The 26,871-nt window shown below is 40.0% G+C and overlaps 1 protein-coding gene across 3 annotated transcripts in view; it reads left to right on the top strand.

The window, feature by feature from the left end:
- VRK2 (VRK serine/threonine kinase 2) overlaps nucleotides 1–26,871 on the top strand; it is a 1,303,788-nt gene that overhangs the window by 30,808 nt on the left and 1,246,109 nt on the right. For 2 of the 3 annotated variants that reach the window (XM_044054930.1, XM_044054917.1), the window contains exon 2: nucleotides 25,502–25,589. The exons of the other annotated variant lie outside the window; for it this stretch is intronic. In XM_044054930.1, the coding sequence (XP_043910865.1) occupies nucleotides 25,513–25,589 (77 nt within the window). In that variant the 5' untranslated portion in view covers nucleotides 25,502–25,512. The remainder of the gene's footprint in view (nucleotides 1–25,501; nucleotides 25,590–26,871) is intronic. 3 annotated transcript variants of the gene reach the window in all.

Here is a 26,871-nt window from a genome sequence, read left to right as displayed (position 1 = left end):
TACTTTTTAAAGTCTAACATGAGAGGGTAGAATTCTCATAACATATTTCTGTGACTTTAAAAAAAATCTGCTTATATGCTTATAAAAGCAGGTACTGAGTCAGTTAAAGTAATAGTTAGTAGTAGTAGTAGGAGGAGGAGTTGTTTTCCAGATCAGTAGTTATCAGTCAGTTTGCTTTCCAGAGCTGTTCAGCAATAATAGTAAGAGTTGTTATTCCAGTCGCTGAGGACCAGACAACAGCCTGAAGAGTGGACATAAATTCTTATCTTGCCTGGCAGAGGTAAGAGTATCCTCTCCCCTTGCTGAGTTAATTATATTAGACAGAGACAGTTAATCTTTAGACAGGGAGCTACAGTTAGCTTGTTAAGAGGTTTTCTACAGTCACTGTAAAATCTATCCTTCAGTGTTATTTTCATAATTCTTGTGTGTGAAATTCTGTGGTTTATTGGAATCAGTTATTCAATGTATATACGTTTTAAATCATTTTTATTAAATATTTTACTACCTTTTATTCTGTCTGGTTATTTAGAAAGTATTTTTAGTAACTTGAAAGTGTTCATGCTTATTGTGGTAATATCAGGGCCACTCCAAAAAGTCTTACTGCTCAGATTACATGGTACCATTTAAATCAATATTTATTTTATCCAGTCTAATTGAGCACCCCTTTTGAAGGGTATTGTGGTATTTGTCTGGTGGCAGCCATTACCCTGTAATTTGGGAGTGGGCATAGCAGGTAAATCTGTGCTAGTCTTTCCCAAGAGTGTTTGTATGTGTGAATATCAAATGCTTAAGAGTGTGTATGTCACATACCTAGAACTATAACACAGTGTTCTGCGGGGGATAGTGTGAAGGCTCATTTGGGGACCCGGAGTGAAGCATATAGTCCAGTCCCAGGTTTGAAGCCACATTCCCGGTGTATTCTTAGGGGATGTTGTGTGTTTGTATCCCTGCTGTCAGTGACGCCCCTGAGAACTAAGGCTCCTTAGTTACTGCCCCAGGGTTAAGTGGGATCATCACAGCTTTATATTTAAAAAAAATGTCTAAAAAAAGTATTTTCCAAGTTCTCTCTTTTTTTTTTTTTTTTTTGAAGTTTTACATATTATTTCGAAAAGAAAGTGCTATGGTTTAGAACCATATTTGAAGAATAGCAAACAAGCTTCTGGACTGTATTGCTGCTGGTGCAGAAGAAATTGCTGATGTTCAAGATAAATTACAGGATGAGAAGTGGCTAATGTCAGAGGATAATAGAACTGAAGATGATTTCACGGACATTCTCTGATTTTGTGAAGAGTTTAGATGTTGATGTTGAAAGGGTTGCTGAATGAACCTTATTTTTGTGAAGTGTGACACTGGAGCATTTTGGAGAGAATTAATGTTAGTTAATGCTGAAAGCTTGTTTGTTGAGGATAGACTTGTTGAGCTGGAAGATAGGGAGAGGAATAATAATTTGAGAGTTATGGATGTGCCATAAAGAGTGGAAAGACAGAGCTTTATTGAGCTTATGGAAATGAGTATGGTGATTTGGATTGATCTTTCATTTGATAATATTCATTTAGTAAAATCTAGAATTCACACAACTTCAGATTTGGTAATGAGGCATTCAATTACAATAATTGCTCAGTTTAAAAATTGGATATACGAGGAACAAGTACTAAGTCAGTTGTGGACACTGTGTAAAGTTTACATGCTTGATTGAAGAAGGATCATGTTTGAACATGATTTTTCAAAGCAAACTCTTAAGTAAGACACAAGATTTCAAGATGCCATTAGAGAATGCTATTTGCAGAACCTCATATATGTACATTTTTGTATCTTGCTATTCTGAAAATCTTTTTTGGTGAGTAAGGGCATTTGTTTGTGGATCCAGTGAGGACATGGAAGACTGCTCTGAGGTTTAAATTATCTGCCCAGTGTAGTGAACTTGAATGCTCCTAGAGTCTGAGATTCACCATTGAACAGTATGCAGTTATCTAGAATGGATGACGGATGAATATGTCAGTAAGGGGATGAGGGGACTTAACAGGTTATATGCTTACCTTTTCACGTAGACCTTTATGCTAGGAAGAGTGTATGCCAACTACCAAAGTTTAATTTATATGGACTAAAAGAAGAATACTTTCTTCATTCAAAATTGATATATGGGGATTTTATGTGCATGCATTTTATATTATAGTGTAAGCTTGTTATTGCGTACTTTTTTAATTAGTGACAACAGTTTTAATATGAATAAAACACTTTTTTACATTGTTAAGAATAACATTAAGTGAGATAAAGGATTCCCGTACTTAATTATCAGGGGGACCTAAATCATTATAATTGAAACATTATTTTACATTAGTTACAGCTGTATTACGTGTTTGAGACATGGTGGGCCAAGTAAATCTTGGCATCCATGTCAAGAACAAATATCTGGTTATGATCGTAACTTTGTAGTGCATGGAGTTTTATGTAAAAAAAAAAAAAAAAAAAAAAAGTTTTACCGACTTTGAAAGCCAGTAAAGCACTTAAGGAGTGCTGTTGCATAGATAACAAATAAGGTATACTGCCTTAATTTAAATCATCTGTAAATTATCTGTGGACATAGAAGGAAAGATATTCGGGGACCATTGAGATAAGGGAGTGTCCCTTCCCTTATACCAGACTGTAATAGCTCTTAGGGGGATATAACATTTGTTACATACCTTTGAAAGTGTTACATTTGGGTCTGGTGCTACATAAGTGCATAACAGGTATATCTTTTTTTCTCATTTTGGAGAGTAATCATTCCATGCACTGCAATTACTTTATGCAGAATGATATATGATGTATACACTCTAGTTATATTCATGTAAAGTAGATTTTTTTCAGAATGACAGTTTGCAAAATAAATAGTCAAAACAAAGTATTATTTATAAAAAAGGTTATTCACATTTAGAATCTTTCAGCTGTATTGTAGTGTGTACAGGCATGGTTATGATAGATTTTGTTTTAAAATTGTAATCCTGATTTTTCTGGTATAAGCACTATGTTGTAATGATGTTGTTTGTTTGGATGAATGGGTGCTGCTGAGTGGTCTATATTATAACATCGAAGTTCTCTAACATCGAATGTTATAATATCGAACACGTAATGTCGAACGCTGAAAACAGCGAAGGTGCAGGACACCAAATTCTTTGCCAGGGAAAGAATTCGGTGGGCCATTGCTGTGGCTTCACTGTTTTCAGCGTTCGATATGTTGGAACGTTACGGGTCGGGTTCAGGTAAGTGTGCGATTGTGTGTAGGTTAGGGTTAGGGGGCGGGTTAGGTGAGTTAGGGTTAGGGCGCGGGTCAGGTAAGTGTGCGATTGTGTGTAGGTTAGGGTTGGGGCGGGTTAGGTGAGTTAGGGTTAGGGCGCGGGTGAGGTGAGTGTGCGATAGTGACTGACGTTAGGGTTGGGTTATGGTAAGTGGATAAGCTAGTACTGCATGTAAAGTTTAGTTTAGGTGTAGGATTTTAAGTGTATGTGTGTGGATTGCTGTTTTTTGTGTGTGTATGTTTCTTGGGATAGAGAATTTTTTCCCTGGGAAAAAATTTGCTATTCTGACTGTTCGATGTTGTCAGACTTCTGTGTTTAGGGTTCGTTATTATAATATTCAGTGTTAGAGAACTTCGATGTTATAATATAGACCCGCTGCTGAAACACTTGAAGAGCATTAAATCCTTTTTCCTGTGGGTTGTTTACATGTTTTAAGATTTGGAGGAGTAAGTGCTTTCATTTTCAATTACTATTTACTGGGTTTTCCAATGTGTGTGAGGGATTCCCTCGGAAAAAATTTGCTATTCTGACTGTTCGATGTTTTCAGACTTCGGTGTTTAGGGTTCGATATTATAATATTCAGTGTTAGAGAACTTCGATGTTATAATATAGACCCGCTGCTGAGACACTTGAAGAGCATTAAATCTTTTTTCCTGTGGATTGTTTACATGTTTTAAGATTTGGAGGAGTAAGTGCTTTCATTTTCAATTACTATTGACTGGGTTTCCCAATGTGTGTGAGGGAGTATACAAAGTCAAAACAATGGGCAATGGGTCCTTTTAGTGTATAGTGAGTTAATAGGTCTGTGTTTTGATGGAGAAGTCCATGCTCTCCCCACCTTGTTAGAATTGTGATGAGCCTGCTCTTGCCTGCAAGAATCTGTACTGTTCATAGGTTCATAGGTAGGTACTAGGCTGTCGGCCCAAGGGCCTACGTAAGCCTAGCCAGCAAGGTTTGGTGTTCTAGGGAATTTGTGCAGGCATACATGATGTGTAAGATGGCTGCAAAGGTTTAAATGAATGTATCTGTTGTGAATATCTGTTATTCTGGAAAGAAGTTTATCATTGTTGGTGGAGTCTGGGAGAGGTAGTCAATGGGTCAAGTTTATACCTGATTTTAGAATTTTTTTTTGCACTATTAGGAGATTGTAATTTACTGCAGCCAAAGAAGATATTGTTTGGTGAGCAGCGTGTATGTTTTCTGTTTTGTTTTAAGGAAGTTATTTGAGAGAGTATGATAATTTCATTGGGGTATTACGTTTCTTCATTAGAAATCACTGGTTTTTATTTGCAGGAAGGTGATTTGGCTGAACCTGGTCATTTTGTATTTTTTTATAAGATTTGGCTATCAGGAGGAGGGAATGGTGAAATTGCTGCCTAAGCAGTTGTGCTGTTGTTGGTGGGAGATAACAAAATGGCTTTAGCTATTGTTTTAGTTGAGTTTGGAGGCACTTAAATTTGACTGTATGTTCTAGAAATGAAGTTATGGAATGTCTTATTTTCGGCGATATTGTAGTTGGGGGCCACACTAGTTCGTTTTGCACATTAGTGGGCGTGTCACAAATTGAGTGACAACCCGTTTTTTAAAAAGCATTCCTGATTCTTTTTGAATTTGTCCTCGAGTTTGGAGAGAAAAGATTGAGGGCTATGGTATTAGTTTCCCGTACTTTCGTAGTGTATTTAATGGATAAACGGGACCAGTTTGCGAAGTGTCCTAGTGTGTTTCGTTAAGTTACTGGGGTAGACGACTGAGCACAAATGATCAATTTCAGACTCTGCGTAGGGAAGAAATTAAGTGCATCGTGTATCAAAAAAAAGTATGCAAGGATTATAGATTTCCCTTGAAGTTGTTGGAAAGAGTACGCTGCTGTAGTTAGCTTAACAAGCTAATGTAAGTGAAATGTCATACCGCGCCCTGTAGCTTGTGTTTTGCCTTACGATGTCAACAGGAGCATTAAAAAGGGATTTGCTTTGACAGACTTGGGTACGCATTGAATAACGTCAGTTGTGGGGGTTACAATTTTTTTATATTTTTTTATTAGGTTTCTGTTTCTCAAATGTACTATTGTTTTTGAGTATCAAAACTGCCATTTCTCCAGCTACTTTCCAAACCTAATCACATCTTCTTTTAGGCCCCTGCCCACCACTACACATTTCTACTGAAAACTGAAGCTGATCATTCCAGAGTATGGCCCAGTACTGCTGACTTGTAGGTAGCAGGAGAGCTGGCAGTCCGGGATTTCAGTACAACACAACTCACAAAGAGTTTCAGCCCTACCTTATCCCTTGCAGCATGCCCAGTAGTTTTTCCTGTGGACTGAAGTCAATGTTAGTGCACTTTTTCTTCGGTTGTACATTCGGAGGGAATGCATATTCATGAATGACGCATCAGAGGGGTGGGTTTGGGGTGGGGCTTGCTACTGCGCATCTGGTGAGGCCCTCAACTACAGTATCGCCTTATTTTCTAATTCACAAGTTATAGACGTTTTAGTACCCTAAAGTAGTGTCATTGCATATTAAAAGTATGCAAGTGTGTATAATCTTGCTAATGTTAGCATCTTTCTGATAATTGGAATAAGTATTTGTGTTCGTTTTGGAGAAAGGGTAATAAAAGTTGTCATTTATGATTTCAGTAATCAGTGTATGATTGAGGATTTGTCATGTACCATTGATAACAAGAAGTGTACTTCTATATCATGTTACAGGAAGTTGTTGTGTATTTATAAAATGATGAAGCATCAGTGACAATGTTATCTGTAAGCTTTCTTATTACTAGTGTTTTAGATTGTATTGCATAAGTGTGTTTTTCAACTATTATTACTGATAGCAATGTCTAAAGGAGAAGTAAAAATAATAATGATAACTCATTACAGAATTAACAGTTTCTAGGAATAATGTGTCTCAACTTGGCACAGAATGTAATGGAGCACTTAAAGTAAAGGAAAACATTGCAGAAGAGAAATTAAGTATATACTGAATAATGATAATGTTAATTACCTGTATCCTGTACCTGTACCCCCAGTACTTTCATAAGGATAAATTCCAATGCTGTATATTTAAACATCAGAATGGAGCAACAGGAATATTAGTAATATGTATTGTGTGGTCTGAGTAGGACTGTGTAGTGTGGAAGTAATGCCTGTTGTTTCTGGGGTCTAGCTGCCCAAGGAGTCTCCTCTGTCATTTTGTTTACTGCTTCCCTGGATTCTGCTTCTCGTGGTCTGCTCTAGGAGTAACTAAGGCCACAAGATCCTTTTCCTTTCTTTTACTGTTAGTTCCACTTCCCCAAGTGCTACTCCAGTTCAGGTTTGTCATGGCTGAATGCAGTAATTTGCATTTGTTTGCACCGAACCTCAATTGCTATCTTTTTGCCTGCTTGGTCAGCTTTTCTGAGTCTTTCTTCACACTATTTCCCAATTATTTACTTCTGCACCTAGCTTTGTATTCTCAGAAAAGATGTCTGTCCTTTCTACCATATGTCATATGTTTGAGACAAACACATTGAGGAGCACAGGCCTCCAGACTGAACCCCGCAGTACTCCAGTCACTTTCCTTGTTACTAGTATCTTCCCTGTCACCAGAACACTCTGTGTCCTTTCATTCACCTTGCAACAGTCCAGCTCCTGTAGCTAGGCCCTACCTTCAAACCCTACAGGTTCTGTATGAGCAATCTGTATGAGACAGTCAAAGCCTTTTCTGAATTCCCGATGTGCCACATTTGCTGGTACTTCCCCATGAAGTCTGTATATGACCCAGTTATAACACCGGATCAGGATTGACTGTGACAGTTCCTTCTGGTCTTGAACTTATGCTATTTACTATTCTTTTTTTTTAACTTCTTTATTAAAATTATCACTTAAGACACAGGCAAACCAACATTAGCAGAAAAGAAAACAAACCATAACATTTTTTTCCATTTACATACACTAGACATTGCATATTTTTTTCTTTGTAACTACCATCAGTCCAGAATTACATAAATTGTTGAATTCCTGCCTTCCCTTAAACCCCACTTCTCCTCCTCTTCCTCCTTCTGATCTATATTTTGCATGTTTTCTTCCTGCAATATCCATTTATTTCTATGTAATTTGCTCCTTCCCTTTTCTAAAGATCCCTCCTCCAGTTATTGTATTTATTTGATAGTACTCAGTACTTCAAATGCAGTTGGTTTGCACTTAGATTTCCATTTTCTAGTAAATGTTTTTTTTTTTGGCAGCCAACAGAATTAAACTTAATAAAGACTTACTGGCAGTTCAGATCTTGTGTTCCAGCTCAAAAAAATAATTTCCTTAGTTATAGCCATTTATTCACCCAATATTTCTGATAGAGTACTCTGTAGGGAATTTTTAAAATCTGCTAGCTCATTACACTCCCAAATCATATGTTCCTAATTACTTCTTTTTATCACCATCACACGTCAAACATTTATCTACCTGAGGAAAAATTCTTTGAAGTATGCTTGGGTTATAAAAATACCTATGCAAACACTTCCAAGCAAAAAGCCTAAATCTTCTAGAATTTGCTGTATATTTAGGATACATATGTCTTCCTATTGTATCCTTGTGATTTTCTTATCCGATCTCTTTTCCCAATCTTTTGTAATCTCCTCTGATTATTTCCTATAGTTGTCATGCAATATGTTATTATGCCCTACTAATTATCCCTTTTTAACAGCAGCTTCTGTTCTAGATTTAGCTAAAAACTCTACCAGAGCAGGTCTTTCATTAAGAATTCCCCTATCCTGTTCTCTTTGTCTGTTCTTTTCCGTATCAGGGAATGATATCAGACAGTCTCTAGCCTGCAGTCCAAATGTCTTCTTGGTCTCATCTCACTCTAGTACCTTTTTCTCTGTAGTTATTTGCTCCCAATACCATGGTTCCTTTGCCAGTTTTCTTCACTAAATGTCAGCCCAATATTGCTTATTTTCTGTACCCCTACTTGCAGTCATCCCTATTAGCAAAACTCCTTTCTCCCTTCTTGTATTAGCTTAGATGTCCTTACTGAAAACACTGTTGCAGTAGTCCGGACATAGGGATTGTCACTGCTGATGTCCTTGCAGACTACTGATATTTCAGGGGAATCATGTCTCCTCATTTCCAAGGGACTGCACAGCCTCACAAAGTTTAGTTTGGGAAGAGATCCCAGCCTCTTTACTAGAAGCCAAACAACCTCCTGCATCTTATCCAAGTGGACGTCACACCTAAAAAGAAAAAAAAAAAACAGAAGACTAAGCAAGTGGCTTTTACCTTAGCAGCTAGGGAAGAGAAGGGGTAGACTTCTCACAGGGGTTGTTCAAAGCTATTATGTCTTTGAAACCTCCCTCCTATGGATCTACACAATCACAGGCTACTCATGAAAAAAATACCCTGGTTCATAGGTTAGTACCAAGCTAACTGCCCTTGCGAGCCATTTTAAGCTTAGCAAATTATCCCTTGTGAGACTCAAACCCTGCACCTTGTGTTTGTAAGGCAAATATCTTAACCATTAGGCCACCCTCCCACCTCTTCTGATGAGGAACAAGACCATGACTCTGACCATTCTCTGGACTATTCCTCTCAGCTGCATTCCCCAGTACAAAAATCTTCCAACGAGGATTCCCTCTCACTGCTTTCCCCTATTGAGGAAGCTTCCTTTGTGGAGACAATGCAGAAAATGATTAAGTATTTTGAATGGCAATCCATGGGGATTTATGATGTTCAGAAGAGGTATTACACCATCTTGGAGATGGGTACCCCTGCCCCTTTTCCAGTCACTGCTATCCTTGAAGCTTTCTAGGATGCTTTGCAGTCTACCTGATTTTCAACCACCAGCTCCTAAAAGACCAGAGAGGTTTTACAAGGTACCCAATGACATAAAATACTTGTACAAGAATCCAGTGCCAGACCCCTCTGCCTTATCCCTCTCTTCAGATAAGCCCTTTAAGTTTCTGCCCAGTGCTAATGCCCTACCTATGGACAGAGATAGTAGGACTATGGATAGATGGGGAAAGAAGGTCTACATTTATGTTACCCTTGCCTTTCGGTCAATTAACTACCAGACTCAAATGACAAAGTACTTTCTGTCTATTCTGCATTCCTTAAACAAAGCCATACTGGACTGTCTTACAGCAGAGTCTAAGCATCAAATGCAGAGCTGGTTATCACCGGCCACTCAAAGTACCAGACACAGCATTAAGTACAGTTACGATGTTGTGGATGCCTCTTCTAGGGAAGTTACCACTGGATCTGTTATATGTAGATATGCATAGCTTCACAGACTATCCCTGAGGATTTCAAATCACACATTTTAGACTCTCCCTTGTACAAAGACTTACTGTTTAAACCTCAGACTTCCAGCCTGTTCTAAATTCTCCAAGACCAAGGTAAGACCATGAAAGAATGGAGTCAGATTATTCTCTCATCAATTCCTAAATACCATGGGAACTACCCATATAAATCTACCTCCTTCATTAGAAGGGATCCAAGGACAGCTCAGAAACAAAGGAAAGCCCCTAGGAAAAGGCACTGTGAAAAAAAAATCTCCTCTGGAACCTCCATCGTGGAGGCTTCCTTTTAGAAGCAGAATTCTCTGACTCCCTCAGCAGCACCCCTTGCCTACTCTGAGCCTCATTACTCCTCTTTTAAAAATACTGTCATTCTCCATGGCCAGGTGAGAAGCTATTGCCACAGACAAGTGGCTCCTGTCCGTCATCAAGGATGGCTATGCCATGTCTTAGAAAAATATTCCCCCTCTAAAAGGCATGCCACAACCTCCTCAAAACCAAGTATCCCTTCTGACCCATATTATTCAAGACCCCATGAATGAGGGCACCATCAAGCAAGTCCCAAAGAACTTTATGAGAAAGGGTTTTACTCCAGGATCTTTCTAGATCCAAGGAAAGAAGAGCAGTGGAGACCTAACTCTCCTAAGCACTTACTTGAAGGTACCATTTTTCATGATGCTCTCTCTTCACACTCTTCTGCCTTTCATCCTCCATCAGACTTTGTTAGTGTCACCAGATCTGGAGGACACCCACTTGCACATAACCATTTATCCTTCTTACATGATATTCCACAGTTTTTTCTTTGGCTCCTCATATTTTCAGTTTGCTGCTCAGTCTTTTGGTCAGTCAACAGCTCCCAGAGTGTTCACAAAATGTTTAACTCCAGTAGTAGCTTTCTGTCACACTAAGGGAATCCATATTTCCCCTACTTGGACAACTTATTAATCCGGACTCTCTGCCCAGAAATTCTTCTTCAGCATCTACATTTCACCCTCTGATTTCTGACAGGTCTGTTTTTCACTGTAAACTGTAAAATCTACCATGTGGTCCCTACACAGGATGTGGTCTTCCTAGGCTGCAGACTGAGCACAAAGAAAATGCAGGGCTTCATCCCCAAGGAGAACCTTCAAAGACTGTCCATTGTTCAGCAAGGGAGAGCCTAAGGACTTTGGTATTCATGGCAGCCATCATCCCTATGCTTCCCTTGGCCAGATCTCACATGAGAAAAAATCCAGTGGTACCTAAAATCTGTGCGATGCCCAACTTTGTCACCCCCTTGGGCATGCTGATTCCCCTCTTTCCTTGTCTCAAAAGGGAGCTACTTTGCTCGAAGGGACAGGTTATCCTCAACCCAGGACACATCCATTCACACCACTGTCTTCTGTTCAACAGGTTCACATAGATGCCTCTCATGAGGCTTGGAGAGCATGGTCAAGATCACGCCATGTGCAGGGGAAATGGCACCCTCAGTTTTAAAGGAATATATTAAACTGAAGGAAATGAGGGCTGTTCTGCAAGATCATCAGATTTTTGTTCACCTCTGGAAACTGGGGCCACTCCTAGTGTTCACAGACAACACTGCAGTCATGTGGTACATACAGTGAGGCACTAGATCTTGCGAACTGTGCAGGTTAGCACAGGAGGCATAGAACTTGGTAACCTAAGTGAACATCATGTTCACAGCCACATGTATCCCTTTGCAGGACAGTGTGCTAGCAGAGCCCCACAAATGCACTTTAAACAGAGGTTTTCCAGATGATCATCCTTCAGTGGGGCACTCCTCCGATAGACCTCTTTGCATCACCAACCAATCAACCATCAGCACCTTCAGTTGTGCACTAGGTACTCTTGTCCAACAGCCTGGAGGACAGATGCCTTTTCCTTCCAGGGACATGGAGGACAGATGCCTTTTCCTTCCAGGGACAAGGAAGTTCCTCTGTGCTTTTCCCCCTCTGCCTTTTCTTCCCAAGCACACAAACTCCTTTTACTGGCACCATTTTGGCCAAGGCAGCATTGTTTTTCCCCTGCTATTCCACCTGAAAAAGGAAAATTATTGGAGAATTCCTCTTCAACCAGACTGGATAACTTAGTATTGTTGCTCCTTTCAAATCTTCTATCTCTTAGCTTGACCTATAGATGACGGATAGGATTTTAGTTCCTCAGACACCTCTTCTCTGAAAAGGTTGTTCAGGTTCTACAGGAGGCCAGGAAAAACACTACAAGAAAATCTTAAAATGTCTAAATTTATTTGTTTTTATTTTATTTATTTATTTTACATTTGTTTACCGAGAAAATCCGACTGGGCAGAGCCCATTTTCAGCGGATGCCTGGGGAGAAAAGCTCCACGTATTTAAAATTACATAATTAGATAAAGTAACAAACAGCTGAAACAGTTGCAAAAACATAATAAGATACATATTGGTAAGATTTTGTTACATAGTAAAAAAAATATATATATATATATATATATATATATATATATATATATATATATATATATATATATTAGTGCCACAAAACATAGTTTGGACCCTTTCTTATCACAAGATTCTGTTTTACTGCAATATCTCTGCAAACTATTTTGATCAGGGTTGGCCTATGTTTTCTGTAAAAGTTCACCTGTCAGCTGCCAATGCCTGCCTCCCTCCCTCTTAGCTCTCAACTTATGACTCGGACAGAGGTCAAGCTTTTCTTCAGGGGAGTCCTGCATCTTTACCTGCCAAGGAAACCCATCTGTCCCCCTTGGATCTTAATTTTGTGCTAGAAAAGCTTACACTGCTTCTTTTTGAACCAGCGTCTTCTGCGTCTCTAAAATTATGTACTTGGAAAACTATCCTTCTCTGCTGGGAACATTTCTCTGATTTACAAGCGCTCATGGAACCCCCCCCCCCCCTTCTTATCTTTCACAAAAACAGGCTGACTCTCAGGACTAATCCATCCTTCATTCCTAAGGTAGCGAACTTGCTGTCCCTCAGTCAGGCTGTTCTTCATCTTTTCACTTTCTTTCTCAATCCACAAAATGGGGGGGGGGGGGTTACATTCTTTGGACATTCATAGGCAGCACTAGTTTTATCTGGACAAAAGTAAATCCTTCTGGAAGACTGACCAGCTGTTTGTATCACTTATGAGCCCTAAGCTGAGCAAGCCAGTCTCCAAACAAACTATTCCATCTTGGATTTCTAAGGCTATCTCTTTCTGCTGCCTGTAGTATGGGAAGACCTTGGCTTACTGCTCTAGAGCACATTCCAGTAAGGCAGTAGCTTCCTCAGGGGCATTTCACAAAGGAACAGATGCCAGATCTACCTTCCACTTGGTCTTTTGTACACTCTTCTTCTCAATTGCCAAACACCCTTCTTTCCTCCTTCAGCTCTGGGAATCACCCATATGTCAGGAATACCACAACAGTGATTTCAGTCAGACATAGTACAGTTGTACAAGAACTTGCCTTAATAGTAGATGTCCTACTGATTTACTGTTTAGGTATTCTATCCCACCCTCCAACATCTCTTCTCTACCTCACTGCAACCTTCATATTTCTCTCCCCCTATGCTTTAACCTCTGATCTTTTGCATGAGAAGAGGGGAGTTTCATACCTACTCAAGGTACACCTGTCCTAGATAACTGGTCTCCTTTTTCAATCGTTGTCAGGCCACAGGCTTGGCAGTAGTCTGAGGATCAATGCTTGTTCATCCATCTATGTATCCAATGCATACAAGCTGAGATCATACATCAGATGAATGAGCTAAGGAAGGTAAATCTTTGGCACCCCTTGTAGGCTTTAATGTGGCAACCCATATGTCAGGAATACTGCAACAGAGATTAGTAAGACGTCTACTTTTATGGTAAATTCTTACACAGCTGTACTGTCTTAGAATACGTTCTATTACTTTATGAATATAATATTCTGTATGGTTGTTCTCCTTAAGAATCTGCATCCGAAATCCCACTCTGTCTTTATTTCTTGAACCCCCACTTCATCATCATCCGTTTCCATTTTGAATTATAACCTTTTACTTTATGTATATGAGCCTTAACTGTGTAGCTCTAAAATTTCCCTTCAAATCATGTAATCCTAAACCACCTTGTTGGATGGATCAGCGTATCCCACTTGACCCTTGTCCTCTTCCCCTCCCAGATAAAATATGTCCTCTATCTATTATTACTGTCTACAATTTCTTCTCATCTGGTTGATAAAAATATGCCTGACCTGTTTGTAAATCGAAAGGGACTAAAAACATTTTCACTGCTTGTGTCTTGCTATCCATATTCATAAACAAACGCTTCCAGTTTCTGTTTTTGTGTTATCTTTTGTTTAGTCTGTTGTATCCTTCATTGCCATAACAGAGTCCCTTTTAGCCCATATTCTTAAATACTTCATTTTATCATATACTCATAAATGAGTATTGCTGAACCAACTCATGTGGGGTACATACTTTACAACTGTAGCCTTTGTTTTGTCTTCATTAATATTGTATCCTGAAAAGACTTGAAACTTTCTAAGTGTCCAACAACACTGAGATGTAATTTTCTGGTTTTATCAGGTACAAAATAATATTGTCTGCAAATAAACTAGTTTTTCTTGATTACCATGTAGTTTTATCCTTGAATTTCTGAGTCCCTTATTTTCTTTGCCAGTGGCTCTAAATATAATGCAAATAACAAAAGGGAAGGTGGACACCCTTGCCTGATTCCTCTGTTCAGACACAGTTCATCAGAGAGGCGCCCTCCCACTTTAATTTTTGCCTCCAATCCTTCATATATCCTTGTTATTAACTTTATTGTTATATCATGGAATTTATGTACTTCTATTACCCTACTCAAAAATCCAGCTTACTGTATCGAATGCTTTTTTTGCTTCATGACCCACCAACAGCAGTATTTTCTTACAGTTTCCCTCTAGATCGTTATTGTTCTGCTAATGTCAAATGTTTGCCTTTGCTCCAATAAACCACATTGATCCATATCTATCAATTTTGGCAACACTTTCTTTTATCTAGTATTGACATAAACCCTTTATAATCATGGATTAAAATTGAAATGTGTCTATGTGAAGATGGGTCTTTACCATCCTTAGATAATAACAGCCACCACAACTTTCTTCTAAGATGTTGGTGCTTCCCCTCATTTTAAAGCACTGTTAAAATTTTCCAGATCTTTATCACTTTCTTTCCTCTTAACTTCCAAACTTTCCATCTGTTCATGCAGGCTTTCCTGAAGATTGATTATAAATTCCCGTTTTTATCTCATGATGTCCTTCAGTATCACTTTTGCAGTATTCTTTACCAAGGGAACCTTGGCTGATTATCTCTGAGGGACCAAGGGGGATTCTGCAGATCCTAGTTAGGGAGAACATCCCTGCTGTGCTTATTGAGTGTTGTCATGGGTCTGACCCTCCAAGGGTGTTTCATGCAGATGTCCCACAGAAAAAGAAACAGAAAAACGAGCATATTTACCCTGCAGTTAAGGATCTCCCAACGTGAATGGCAGGATTTTACTAAGGGGTTGCTTAATGCTGTAATGGCTTTAAAGCCTCGTTAAGGGGTGTCTGTGCCTGCCCCTGCCTGGTCTTCCACTCCTCCAGGTGTTTCTGCAATTACCTCCTACTGTGCCTCTAGACATCAAATATTGCTTGTTCTTATTTGCATTAATAATTCCAAAACTGTGCTACATACAAGGTATCAGGATATTTTATCATGGAGCATACATGATGCCAGATACAAGTGTATTGATATTTGACCTCTGTCAGTGAGTATTTGTTATAACAGTAAGGTGATGACTTTATTTTTTAAAGGCTAAAGCCACACCCCTAGGAGTTAAAGGTACACACTCTAAAGAGCAGTGCTGGAGGGAAAGAGTTAAAAGACCCATGGAACAGGGTTCCTCAGATGAGGATCAGGATTCTGAGGAGTCGTCCCTGGCTTACTCTACTCAAATTCCTTTCCCCTTTAACTGTGGTTCAGAGGAAGAGGATTCTATTAGTCCTGATTCACCTTTGGAGGAACTCTCCTTTGGGGACACTGTTAACCCGTATGATGAAATTCTTTAACCGGGATTGGTCTCAGGTCTCTGATATTCAAAAAAGGTATTCTGAGCTTCTCCAAATGGAGTCTGCTAAGCCTTCTGCTGTTCCTCCAGTTTTGTCTGCCTTCTTGGATACCTTTTCAGCAGCTTCTGTGGCCCCGGATTTTTAGTCCCCTGCTGTCAAGAGACCTGATAGATTTTACAAGGTGCCTGATGAATGTAAATTTCTTTATAAATGCCCTTCTGCTCAGCTTTCTATAGTGTGTGTATCCCTTCTCACAAGCCCTCCAAGTTGTTGCCCTCTACCAAAATGTTTCCTTTAGATAAGGATAGTAGAGCCAGAGAGAGTCTGGGCAAAAAGGTTTATACTGCTGCCACTTTATCTTTTTGGGCTATCAGCTACCAGACTCATTTGACCAGGTGTATTTTGGCCCTTCTTTCTCAGGTTTCTCAAGTGATTTCTGATCTCCTTGACTGAGGGAAAGGCTTCTGCCCTTTCCCTTTTGGGCTGTACCTCTCAAGTTGTCTGCCACTCTATTGAATGCTGCTGCAATACAGCTTATGCCTCCTCCAGGGCTGTTGCCTTTGGTTCTGTTATGAGGTGTTACTCTTTGCTTCATCTACAGGCTTTGCTTGATGACATTGAACAAACTTTTGGATTTTCCTTTGGATAATAACATTTTTTTTGGTGCTGCTGCTGAACTTTTTAAATCTGTTCAGGATAAGGGTAAAGGTTTGAAGGAGTTGAAACATTTTTGTTTCCCCTTTCCCTAAGTTTCAGAGGAATTACCCATCCAAATCTGCTTTGGTTCACAAACAGTCTCACCCACCCCCAAAAGAAAAAAGGGTTCTAGATGTGTGCCTCCTGCTAAGTCTACTCAAACCCCTACTCACAGAAGTTTTACTTTCAGGAAAAGCTGGGCTTCATTTGGCAGTTTGCTTCCCCTTGCCCTTGGCCAGATTCTCTTATCCCTCCACATTTCCCTGTCTCTTCCAAATTGGTTAAAGATCACAACAGATTCTTAGGTTCTGTACATTATCCACCAGGGATATTTTATGGTTTGGAAATCCCTTCCTCCCTTTTTAGGCATATTTCAGCCTTCTCAGGAAAACTTCCCCTTTTCCTAGAGGTGCTCCATTCTCTTTTGGGTCAGGGCACCTTTCAAGCTGTGCCTCCTGCCCAGGTGGGAAGGGGTTTTTATTCTAGAATGCTTTTGGTTTCCAGAACGAAGGTCATTTGGAAACCTATTCTGGACCATTCCCAACTCGACATCTTTCTCTTTCGTTCCTTTTGAATGCTGTCTCTTCAGACTCCTTTTCCCCTTCTTCTACTCCAGGTCTTTCTGGATCTCAAGGATGCCTTCCTTCATATCCTCAGCCATCACCCTTCTCAGCAAGTTTTCATATTTCTCTGTTTCTTCTTTGCATTTTCAGTTCACTGGTTTGCCTTTTGGCATCACTACTGCCCCAAGGGTACTTAACAAATGCCTCACTCCTTTCATTGCGTTTGCAGTATGATTCAGATCTTTCCCTATCTGGATGATCTCCTCATTCAAGGTTCTTCCCCTGATACTATAATTCAGGCTCTCCAGTTTACTATTTCCCTGTTGTAGAGTCTGGGGTTCACCAGAAATTTGCAGAAATCAGCTCAGCTCCGACACCTTCTCAGGATAATAATTTCCATTATTGCAGGCTTCAGGCTATCCCAATGCTAGCAATTCTGCTTGCCCACAAGGCCCTGTCTCTTGCTGCCTTTTTCCAGTCTGTTCTTATTTGGGCTTCAGTCATAGCCAGGGACTTTCTCAGACACCCTAGGTTCATGGCTTCCACCATTGCTGTGCTTCCTCTGGCCAGGTTCTATTTGAGAAAGCTGCAGTTGCATTTCAAGTCACTGTGGCTCCAACATCACCATCCTCTGGACTTCCCTGTCCCCTTCCTTCCTTCTCTCAAGGTCAAGCTTCAGTGATGGATTCAACAACTTTCTATCAACCAGGGACTTGCTTTTTAGGTTCTGGTCCTGACTCAAGAGCTCTTTACAGACACCTCAGACAGGTGATGGGGGGTCTCCTTTGGCTCTTTCAAGGTTCAGGGCCTGTGGCCTTTTCATCAGAGGTCAGTCTCATCAGTATTAAGGAGATGAGCACTGTTCTTAGCTCTTCAAGCTTTTTATTCCCTGTTTCATCCTGGGCCCCTCAAAAGTTTCATAGATAATACCATAGTGATGTGATATGTCAACAAGCAGGGGAGTACAAGGTTCTATCTTCTTTGCAGACTAGCTCTGTAGGTCTATGATCTAGCTGTCCAGTATCAATTGACTCTTCAGACAGTTTACATTTCCTCTGAGCACAGTCTAGTGGCAGACTGTTTGAGCAGGTCTAACACACAAGGTCATGAATGGATGCTTCACAGAGATGTGTTCCTCAACATTGTCCATTGGTGGGGTATTCCTCAGGTTGATCTTTTTTGCCTTTTCTCTGAACAGACAACTTACTCTATTCTGTTCGAGTCTTGAGTCCCCTGGCTTAGAAAGTGGCCACCCTTCATTTTCCATAGAAGGAGATGTTTTTGTATACCTTCCCTCCCCTTCCTCTGCTACCAAGAGTCTTGCAGAAGATCAGGCAGGACTCTGTCATAGTTTTGCTACTGATTCCCTTTGGACCAGACAGAATTGGTTCTCTCTTCTTTCTCACTTGGCCAGTTGCAGTCTTCACAAGTTAACTCATTGGGTGCATCTTCTTACACAACACAAGTGGTCTCTTATCCATCCTCGCCTGTCCACTCCTCAACTGACACTGTGGGTGATATGGTTTTGATCCCTTTTAGGCATCTCTTTTTTGAGGACGTCCTATGTATCCAGGAGAAAACATGGAAGGTAAATGCAGTAATGCCATTTGGCTTGAGGTCCAGAGTCTACTTGCAAGATCACATACAAAAGTAGGGAAAGGACACTGGGATATAATCAGCGACTGCAAAGTCATCCCCAGTGAACCAGTTGGCCCACAGCTTTCCACAATCAGTAGCAAGTGTTAATTAGAGAAAGCTTTAAGGTTAACAGAGGCTAGGTTGAATTCCTGGAAGTTGATTAGAGAGAAAGCACAAGAATTCAAGGAATTACTCAGAGCTGTAGCACCACAAGAAGATGAGAAAATAGGTGGAGCTGAAGAAGAATGGCAGCGCCTCAAAACTGCATGTATGATGACTATGGAACAGGTCTGTGGCCAAACCAGGTATAGAAGTAAAGTATTTAAGGAAAGCTGATAAAGAAATGCAGAAATCCACACAGTCATCAAAAGAAAGAAGGGGTACAGGAGCAAGTGGGGCATAGAAAACACAGACCAGGTTAAGAAGGAATACTAGTTGGTGAACAGGCTAACAGAGGAATTGCATTGGCATAGTACAAGACATCAAAAGCATTCTGTCAGCATCTGGAAAGTGACTCTGTAGATGGCACAGAGGAACTCTTATCAGGTTGCAAGGCAAAGACAGAAAAATAAAGACGATGGTTAGACACACTTAGAAAGGGATGCCAGCCAAAAGCAACCTGTTCACCAGTCCACAGGAGATCAAATGTAATGAGTGCTTCCAGCAGCTTCTGAATGAAGAAAACCACATAGAAGCTGCACTGCCCCAGACCCAGCCTGCAATGAAAGAAGAGGAGGAGTCTACCTTAAAAGAAGCAAGAACAGTACTAAGGAAAAGGAAGTCAGAGAAAACAGCAAATTCAGATAAGGTCACAGCAGAGATGAGCAACTGAGGGTACTCCAAGCAGTATGGAGAGAAAGGCATATCATAAATGACTGGAAAATAAGCATACTAGTGCCAGTATAAAAGAACAAAGGGGACGTTCAAAACTGTGGACAGTACAGAGGTATTGAACTCCTGTCACATTGTTTGAAAGTTCTGGAGAGGGTAATTGATAAATATTAAGAGTAGTAGAAAGTATGATGGGAAAAAGCAGTTTGGATTCCGATAAGGATGCAGTGCACCCAACCCGATGTTTGCAGAGAGACATATACTTAAGAAGCTATCGATGAGGAAAGAGTCCAACTGTGCATTGCTAGACTTGGAGAAAGTATATGACAAGATTCAAATAAAGCTGATTTGGGCAGTCCTGTAGTGTATTCAAGTTCCAGAAACATTAGTATAATTAGTGCAGGCTATGTACAAGGCCCAGTGACTCAAGTACAAACAGTGTTCAGTCTCAGAGAGAGGCTCCCAGTAGGAGTGGGTGTGCATCAGGGTTCAGCTCTGAGCCCACTGCTGTTCACTGAATACACCAGCAGATTGGTGGAGACAGATCAACAAGTTATTGCATGCAAAATGTTGCATTATAGGCAGACTCTGAGCAAGAACTTCAGCAAAAGATATGGCGATGGAACTTTGGAACTGAAGGCACTTTGGGTGAAATTGAGTACAGATAAGATAGTGACAATGGCAGCAAATGGAGGGAATAAGAAGAAGCTGAGAATTTAGATAGAAGGGAAAATAGCAGAACAGGTTAACAGCTTCAAGTATCTGAGAGGAGTGGTTGAGGAGAAGGGAAGTCCGAATGAGGAGGTCAAAGCTAGAATCAGAGGTGCTATATCCAACTGGCACAAAGTTCCAGGGGTAGCATATGATGGAAAAATGCTAAAGAAGCTGGAAAGTAAAGTGTGCAAAACAATGGCCTGACCAATAGTTTATGGTACAGAACCAAGGCAGTAAGGGCAAAGCAGATGAGGAATCCAGAGGTGATGGCAATGTAGTGCCAGAGATAGTTGGTACGATACATACTGTGGGACGGACAAAGAAATGAGGACATCAAAACAGAAGCCAAAGTAGCTGCAATTGCAGAGAAGGTCAAAGAGGACAGATTACTGTGGTTTGGGTACACATGCAGAAAAGCAGAAGACAGTCTGGTGAAGAAGATTTGGGACAGACAGGAAGAAGCCAAGAGGAAATGAGGGCATCCAGCAAAGTGATGGATTATGTGAGAGAAGACCTGCAACAGGTGGGTGTGACTGTCAAAGAAGGAGTATGGCATTCATTCAAGAAAAATGGTGACAGTTGATACAACACCTCAACCCCATGTAGAAAATGGGGAAAAAGAGGGTTGACGACGATGATTATTCATAGTGCATTCCATTCATGCACCTCTTCATATGAATCATCTTCCCTTGCTCAGTCAGTCTGTAAATCCAGTGACCTTTTCTTTAGAAGCTTAAATATTTATATTGATCAAGCAGTCCCTGTCCACAGAAATATCACAAAGTTATTTTAGAAGTTCATATGGAGAAACATACATATAAATAAACTACAGAACAAGACAAAGAAATTACTGTTTGTAAGAAATCTCATTATATCCACACTGAGCATACTTAAGCAAATTAGAAAGAGTTTAAGGGTACCATTATGATGCTCACACCTGTCTATCATTTTATACCCTCCCTCTCATCCTTCAAAACCATTCAAAAAGACTTCATAGCCAAAAGCTGGCTGTATTCTTGCTCAACAGCAGGACAAACTATATCCATAAATTTGAACAAATACCTATTCATACCTTACATCTCCTTACTCTCCCTTCTTCACTCACTTCTTCACTCACTTCTTACTTCTATTAAATTTTCTTCTCTGGTTTTCTCTCTAAATATACCATAAGCCTGCATTTTTCTCACTAGCCATTGCAATTCCTCTTTGTATTATACTAACTTACCTGTAATTACTCGATAAACTGTCTAAAATTTCAGTAACTATTAAATTTTTGTCATATGATGCTGTCTATTCTTACCCAATATTTTCGTATTGGTATAATTATGTATTTGTATTTTTTTTGCATCGTTTTTAAATAGTGTAAAAATATTGTTCTTAAAATGTTTTGTAGTAATTTTGAGGTTTTCTTACTGGGCCCCCACTGAAAATGAGGTCCTATCCAGTTAGACTTTCCCAGTAATCAAATGTCAATAAATAAACAAATAAATAAATAGGCACTGTAACCAAAATGGCCAAAAATCTTTCTTTAATTGTATTAAGAAATTAAGAACCAAGTCCGAGCAGTGCTCAAAACTAGTCCACCAATTCTGATTCAAAGGAAATAGTTAAGATCCTAGGTGACACATTTACTACAAGTTTTACTCAATATAGATTTAACTATTCTACATATTCGACAGTCCCAGCCACCTCGTCTAATTACTGTCAAGTCTTTTCAACACTCTCAAAAGCTGAGATCTACTCAGCCATGGACTCAGGTAACATACCAGGTTGTCTGATTATCAGTACCAAGTAAGACCTATCTGAACCACTGCATAATCTCTTTAAAGGAAAAATAAATATATAATCTAAGTTTTTCTACCCAAATTTGCTCTGAGTTATTGCATGATGGCACCTCCTATATTGAGCCAACATACTGGCCGACAGATTCAGTGCCAGCTTTACCCCTCTCTCCCCTCCAAGGGCCTTATCACAGTACCAGAAGAAGCCTGGTACCCACCATTTCTATGGCACAGGTAAAAGCTGCATTGTCCAAAGCCAAGAATACAGCATCCATGGGACTTGATAATATCCCTGGCTGCATCCTACATGAGCTACAAAACAAACTGGCACCACATCTGTGTGCCCTGTTCAATCACAGCCTTACCTCAGGCTATTTCGCTAACAAATGGTGCACTGCTACAGTCCTCCTGCTCCATAAAGGGGGAGCAACTACAGACTCTGAGAAATATCACCCCATTTGCCTGACGAGTCTGGTATGCAAAGCTATGGAGCGCATCATCATGGTCCTGCTTAACAAAGATATAGGCAATCTCCAAACTCTTGACCCCACACAGTTTGGCTTTGTCAAGGGAAGATCCTGCCTGCTGAACCTGGTTGACTTCTTCGAGGCAGTCACCAAGGCTGTGGATGAGGGTAAGTCAGTGCATACAGCCTACCTCGACCTGGCCAAGGTCTTTGATACCATTCCCCACTCAGGTGTCATTGATAAACTCACCAAACTAGGCATCAATCCTTACATCATTAGATGGGTTGCAAATTCTGTCAGACAGGACCCACAGAGTGAAAGTTGCGGATTCCAAGTCACTGTCGACCAGTCACAAGTGGAGTCCCACAGGACTCGGTCCTGGGCCCTCTTCTGTTTGGAATCTATTTCTCAGAAGTCCAGGCCAACACAGGACGACCCTGGGTGTCCAAGTTCGCTTATAACTGCAAGCTAGGAGTCATTATCAACTCCCCAAGTGATGCAGATATCCTACAAAAGGGCCTCTCTGAGACCAGTGACTGGTATCAGAACCATGGCCTGAAGCTTAACGCCAAAAAGCATGTTATCATTCCCTTTGGAAAAAACTCAGTTCCAACGAATTACCACGTTGATGGGAGCACACTGAACACTGAAGGGGCCATAAGAGATCTGGGCACCCAGGTCGACAGCCACCTCACCTTCGACCACAACATTGCCACTGTGGTCAGAAAGTCCTTCTGTGTGGCGTATGTTTTAACAAAAGGTTTTGCATCCAGGAAGAAGGAGGTCATCATCCCTCTCTACTCATCCCTCATTAGACCAATCATCTAATATAACGCCTAGTTTGGCATGTACCTGACCAGACACCTTCAGCAGCTGGAGAGGCCACATAAGTATCTCACAAAAAAGATCCTATGCCTTAAACACATGTCCTACGTGGACAGACCCAAGAAACTTAAGGTGTTCTCAGTCACTTATCGTCTACTTAGAGGTGATCTCTGCTTGACTTACAAAGCCATGTGCAACATAGCCCAACTTGAAATGCTACACCTAAAGAAATCCCAATCCCCCCCCCCCGTGCCACATGCTCCAAAGATCACAACCTCATTACCACAATTAACAGAACATGCTGGAGGGACAGGTTCATCTTCCAAAGACGGCCCATACTCTGGAATAAGCTTCCCATTCATGTCAAGCAAAGTACCTGTCTGGCCCTCTTCAAGAGAAATCTTGAGTGGATGGGTAACGGAAAGTTCACCCCAGAGATTACTCCAGTTGCCCTACTGGATAGTGGCACTGTGAACTAACGTCAGGTGGCACGGCGCCTGGGCAGTTTGTGTGGGCTAGGCTTGTAAAGGCTGCAGGGCCATTAGCCTAGTACACACCTATGAACTGGTTACATTCCTAAAGTCTGGAAAACAGTCACTGTAATGCCATTACACAAGGATGGTCCAACCACAGTCCCTTGTAACTATAAACCTGCAAGTCTTACTAGCCTCGTATGTAAAACCGTAAAATGTACTATCTCTGATCTCATTAATCTGGATGTTGCTATTCTTTTAATCTGGGACCCTCAGCAGTTGGCTTTATGAAGTATGGGTCTTGCCTAAATTAATTTCCTTGAAAAACGCACAGAAGGAGTGGGGGTAGTGTACACACAGCATTATCTGGACACGGATAAGGCCTTTGACACTGTCCATATGCAGGCATTTTTGACAGACTTATGAATCTGAATATAAATCCATATGCTGTGCGATGGGTAGCTAACTGGTTGTCTAACAGAACCCATGTGGTTAGAGTTGTGCAATTTCTGAAAGCAAAAATGTTTCCAAAGGTGTTAGACAAGAGTCAATTTGTTTATTTTTCATATCTTCAAGCCAACAATCCTGGCCTGTTGATAACCTAAGTTTTCAGAAGATTGAAAATTGGGTGGTGGTGGTTGTTCCTACAGACTCAATATTGCTGCAAAATTGTTTACACCTGTGTTAATAAGTTGATGCAAGGACAGTGATCTCAAGCTAAACGTGAAAAATGTAGTATAGATTTTGTTGGTAAAGTAAATGTTTCCGCATTCTACCATGTAGGTGACACACCCATCCAGTTAAGACACTGTTGTAATGGATGTAAGCAGTTAGATAATTTATCTTTTGACCAGCATGCCTTAGTAGTAGTACAGAAATCTTTCTGTTTTGTTGAGCTGATTTCTAAACTCATCTTCTCTAAGATGCAAAGAAATCTGGATTCCCTGTACTCACTTCTAATCAGATCCATTACTGAATGATCTGTGAAGAAAGCCCCTTAGTCTTGAAACATTTATCTCAGAACGCTTTTAAGTACAAAAACATGTATTTGAGATGCATTATTAGCCCCTTTAGCCCATTGTGTGGAACAAGGTAAAATTAAAGAAATACCAAATTGTGTTAATTTAGTGTTTTACGTAAGTACTACTATTGCATATCTCATTTGATTTAGAGTGTAGCATAATTCAGCTGTGTAACAGCCAATGAGATTGCAACCCCTTGGAATAATTGTTAAATATCTGTATGGATTTTTAACTTTTTTTTTGGAGGGGGTAACCATTTTAGATTGTGTATTTGCTATTTTTTGATTTTACCAGTAATTTCTTTAATTATATCTCGCACTGCTCTTAACTGCATTTGTTCTTGCATGTTTGCATTCTTTAACTGTACAAATTGTCCATTAGCTATCAATATGCTTAGCTGATGCACAGAAACACATTAAGATGGCATATAGTGAGTGTAGAAAACAATAATGTATGCAAATGGCGAACTTTGAACCATGCGTCCCAATGTGTACTTGTGAAAAACATCATATGGGGTCCTTCTAGTTTCTGAGTCTAACATTGTCGTTGTTTTCCTATTGTTCTCCTAGTGCTTCTGTTGTCAGAAATATTGCTGTGATGCTTTAGTCTTTTTGAATACTGCAGACTTTTGTGGACATCACTGCACACTGATCAAGCTGTGAAAGCATAATCAATAACATGAGAAATACTTGGTACTATCTGTAGATCCTAGCTGATCTGCCCTTCATTGGCCAAAAATATTTTGTTCATATAGTTTAATGGATATCATGGTGTCCTCTTTTCTTTTAAATATTCAGTTTGTGAGATATACTCATGGCTTTCAAGTACTGATGGGTACGTTTCTTGTTTTAGTAATGCCTTTAACAGTACAAGAAATTATGACTAATAAATTCTTACTTGTTATTGCAGTAAAAAAGTGGATGAAAGACAACTGTATGGGTTTTTTGGGCATTCCTCTATACTGGGGATCTGGATGTACGGATTACAAAGGTAAAAGGTAAGTGTTGATTATACTAGGTGTAACTGAAATATTCTGTACTGGTAAGTCATAAAAACTTTGCTGCAGTTTGTCATTGTTCATGCAAAAATGCTAATTTTATAGCAGGTGTAATTGTCATATTCTGTACTGATAAGTCATAAAAAAAATTGCTGTCGTTTGACTTTGTTCGTGTAAAAGTGCTGACTCATAATGCCTAGTTTTTCAGTTCGTTTCTCAGCTGTGTTGACTTCTTTGCAGTCTGCCTGGTCAAGTACTCTGGTTTCCTGCCACATCACAAATCCATTTATTTTCCATAGGTGTTTGTGTGTTTGCCTGTCCTGTTATGGATTTGTGTCCCTTTCCAGATTTGCTCTCTACTTTACATATGTGGCTGTTGGGCAGGGATTGACTGTCTGTAACAGCCAATAGAATAAAGCTTCAGAATTTTAACAAATACGTGTATGAATGAAGGCCAGTCCTGTCCTGTTTCCACTAGCAAGCTTAACATTGACAATTACCTATAAAATTAAGTAATTTGAAAGACTATTGATATACAAGATTCACTACATGTTATTGAGTCTTTCGGCTTATCCCGGTTAGCAGAACTCCGGTCCGCTAATGTTTGGTAGTGGATTTTTACGTGCCGAGTTACCAGCCCTGACGCACAACCTTCAACAAAGGCACGCCCATTCACGCATTACATAAAATACAATAATTTTAAGGATCATTGATTTGTTAGTTTTAGTTTCACAAGTGTCGCATATACAGTGGATATAAAAAGTTTACACACCCCTGTTAAAATGTCAGGTTTTTATGATATAAAAAAATGAGACCACAATAAATAATTTCAAACCATTTCCCACGTTTAATGTGATGTGACCTATAACCTGTACAGTTCAATTGAAAAACAAACAAATCTGTGAGGGGAAAAATATAAAAAATAAAAAACGTACAATAAGCTGGTTGGATAAGTGTGCACACTAATACTTTGTTGAAGCACCTTTTGATTTAATTACAATATTTGGTCTTCTTGGTTACACACCTGTTATCAATTAAAGAGACTCTGATTATCCCCAAATAAAGTTCAGCTGTCCTAGTAGGATTTTCCTGACATGTACTCAGTTGCCTGCTGCAGCAAAAGCCATGGTTCACAGAGAGCTTACAAAGCATAAAAGGAATCTCATTGTTGAAAAGTATCAGTCAGGAGAAGGGTACAAAAACATTTCCACAGCATTGGATATACCATGGAACACAGTAAATCAGTCATCAAAAACTGGAGAAAATATGGGACGACAGTGAC

This window comes from Protopterus annectens, chromosome 1.part2, assembly GCF_019279795.1.
Source record: "Protopterus annectens isolate FY-2018-M chromosome 1.part2, PAN1.0, whole genome shotgun sequence".
Classification (NCBI taxonomy): domain Eukaryota; kingdom Metazoa; phylum Chordata; order Ceratodontiformes; family Protopteridae; genus Protopterus; species Protopterus annectens.
This window is presented reverse-complemented; position numbering and strand designations above follow the sequence as displayed.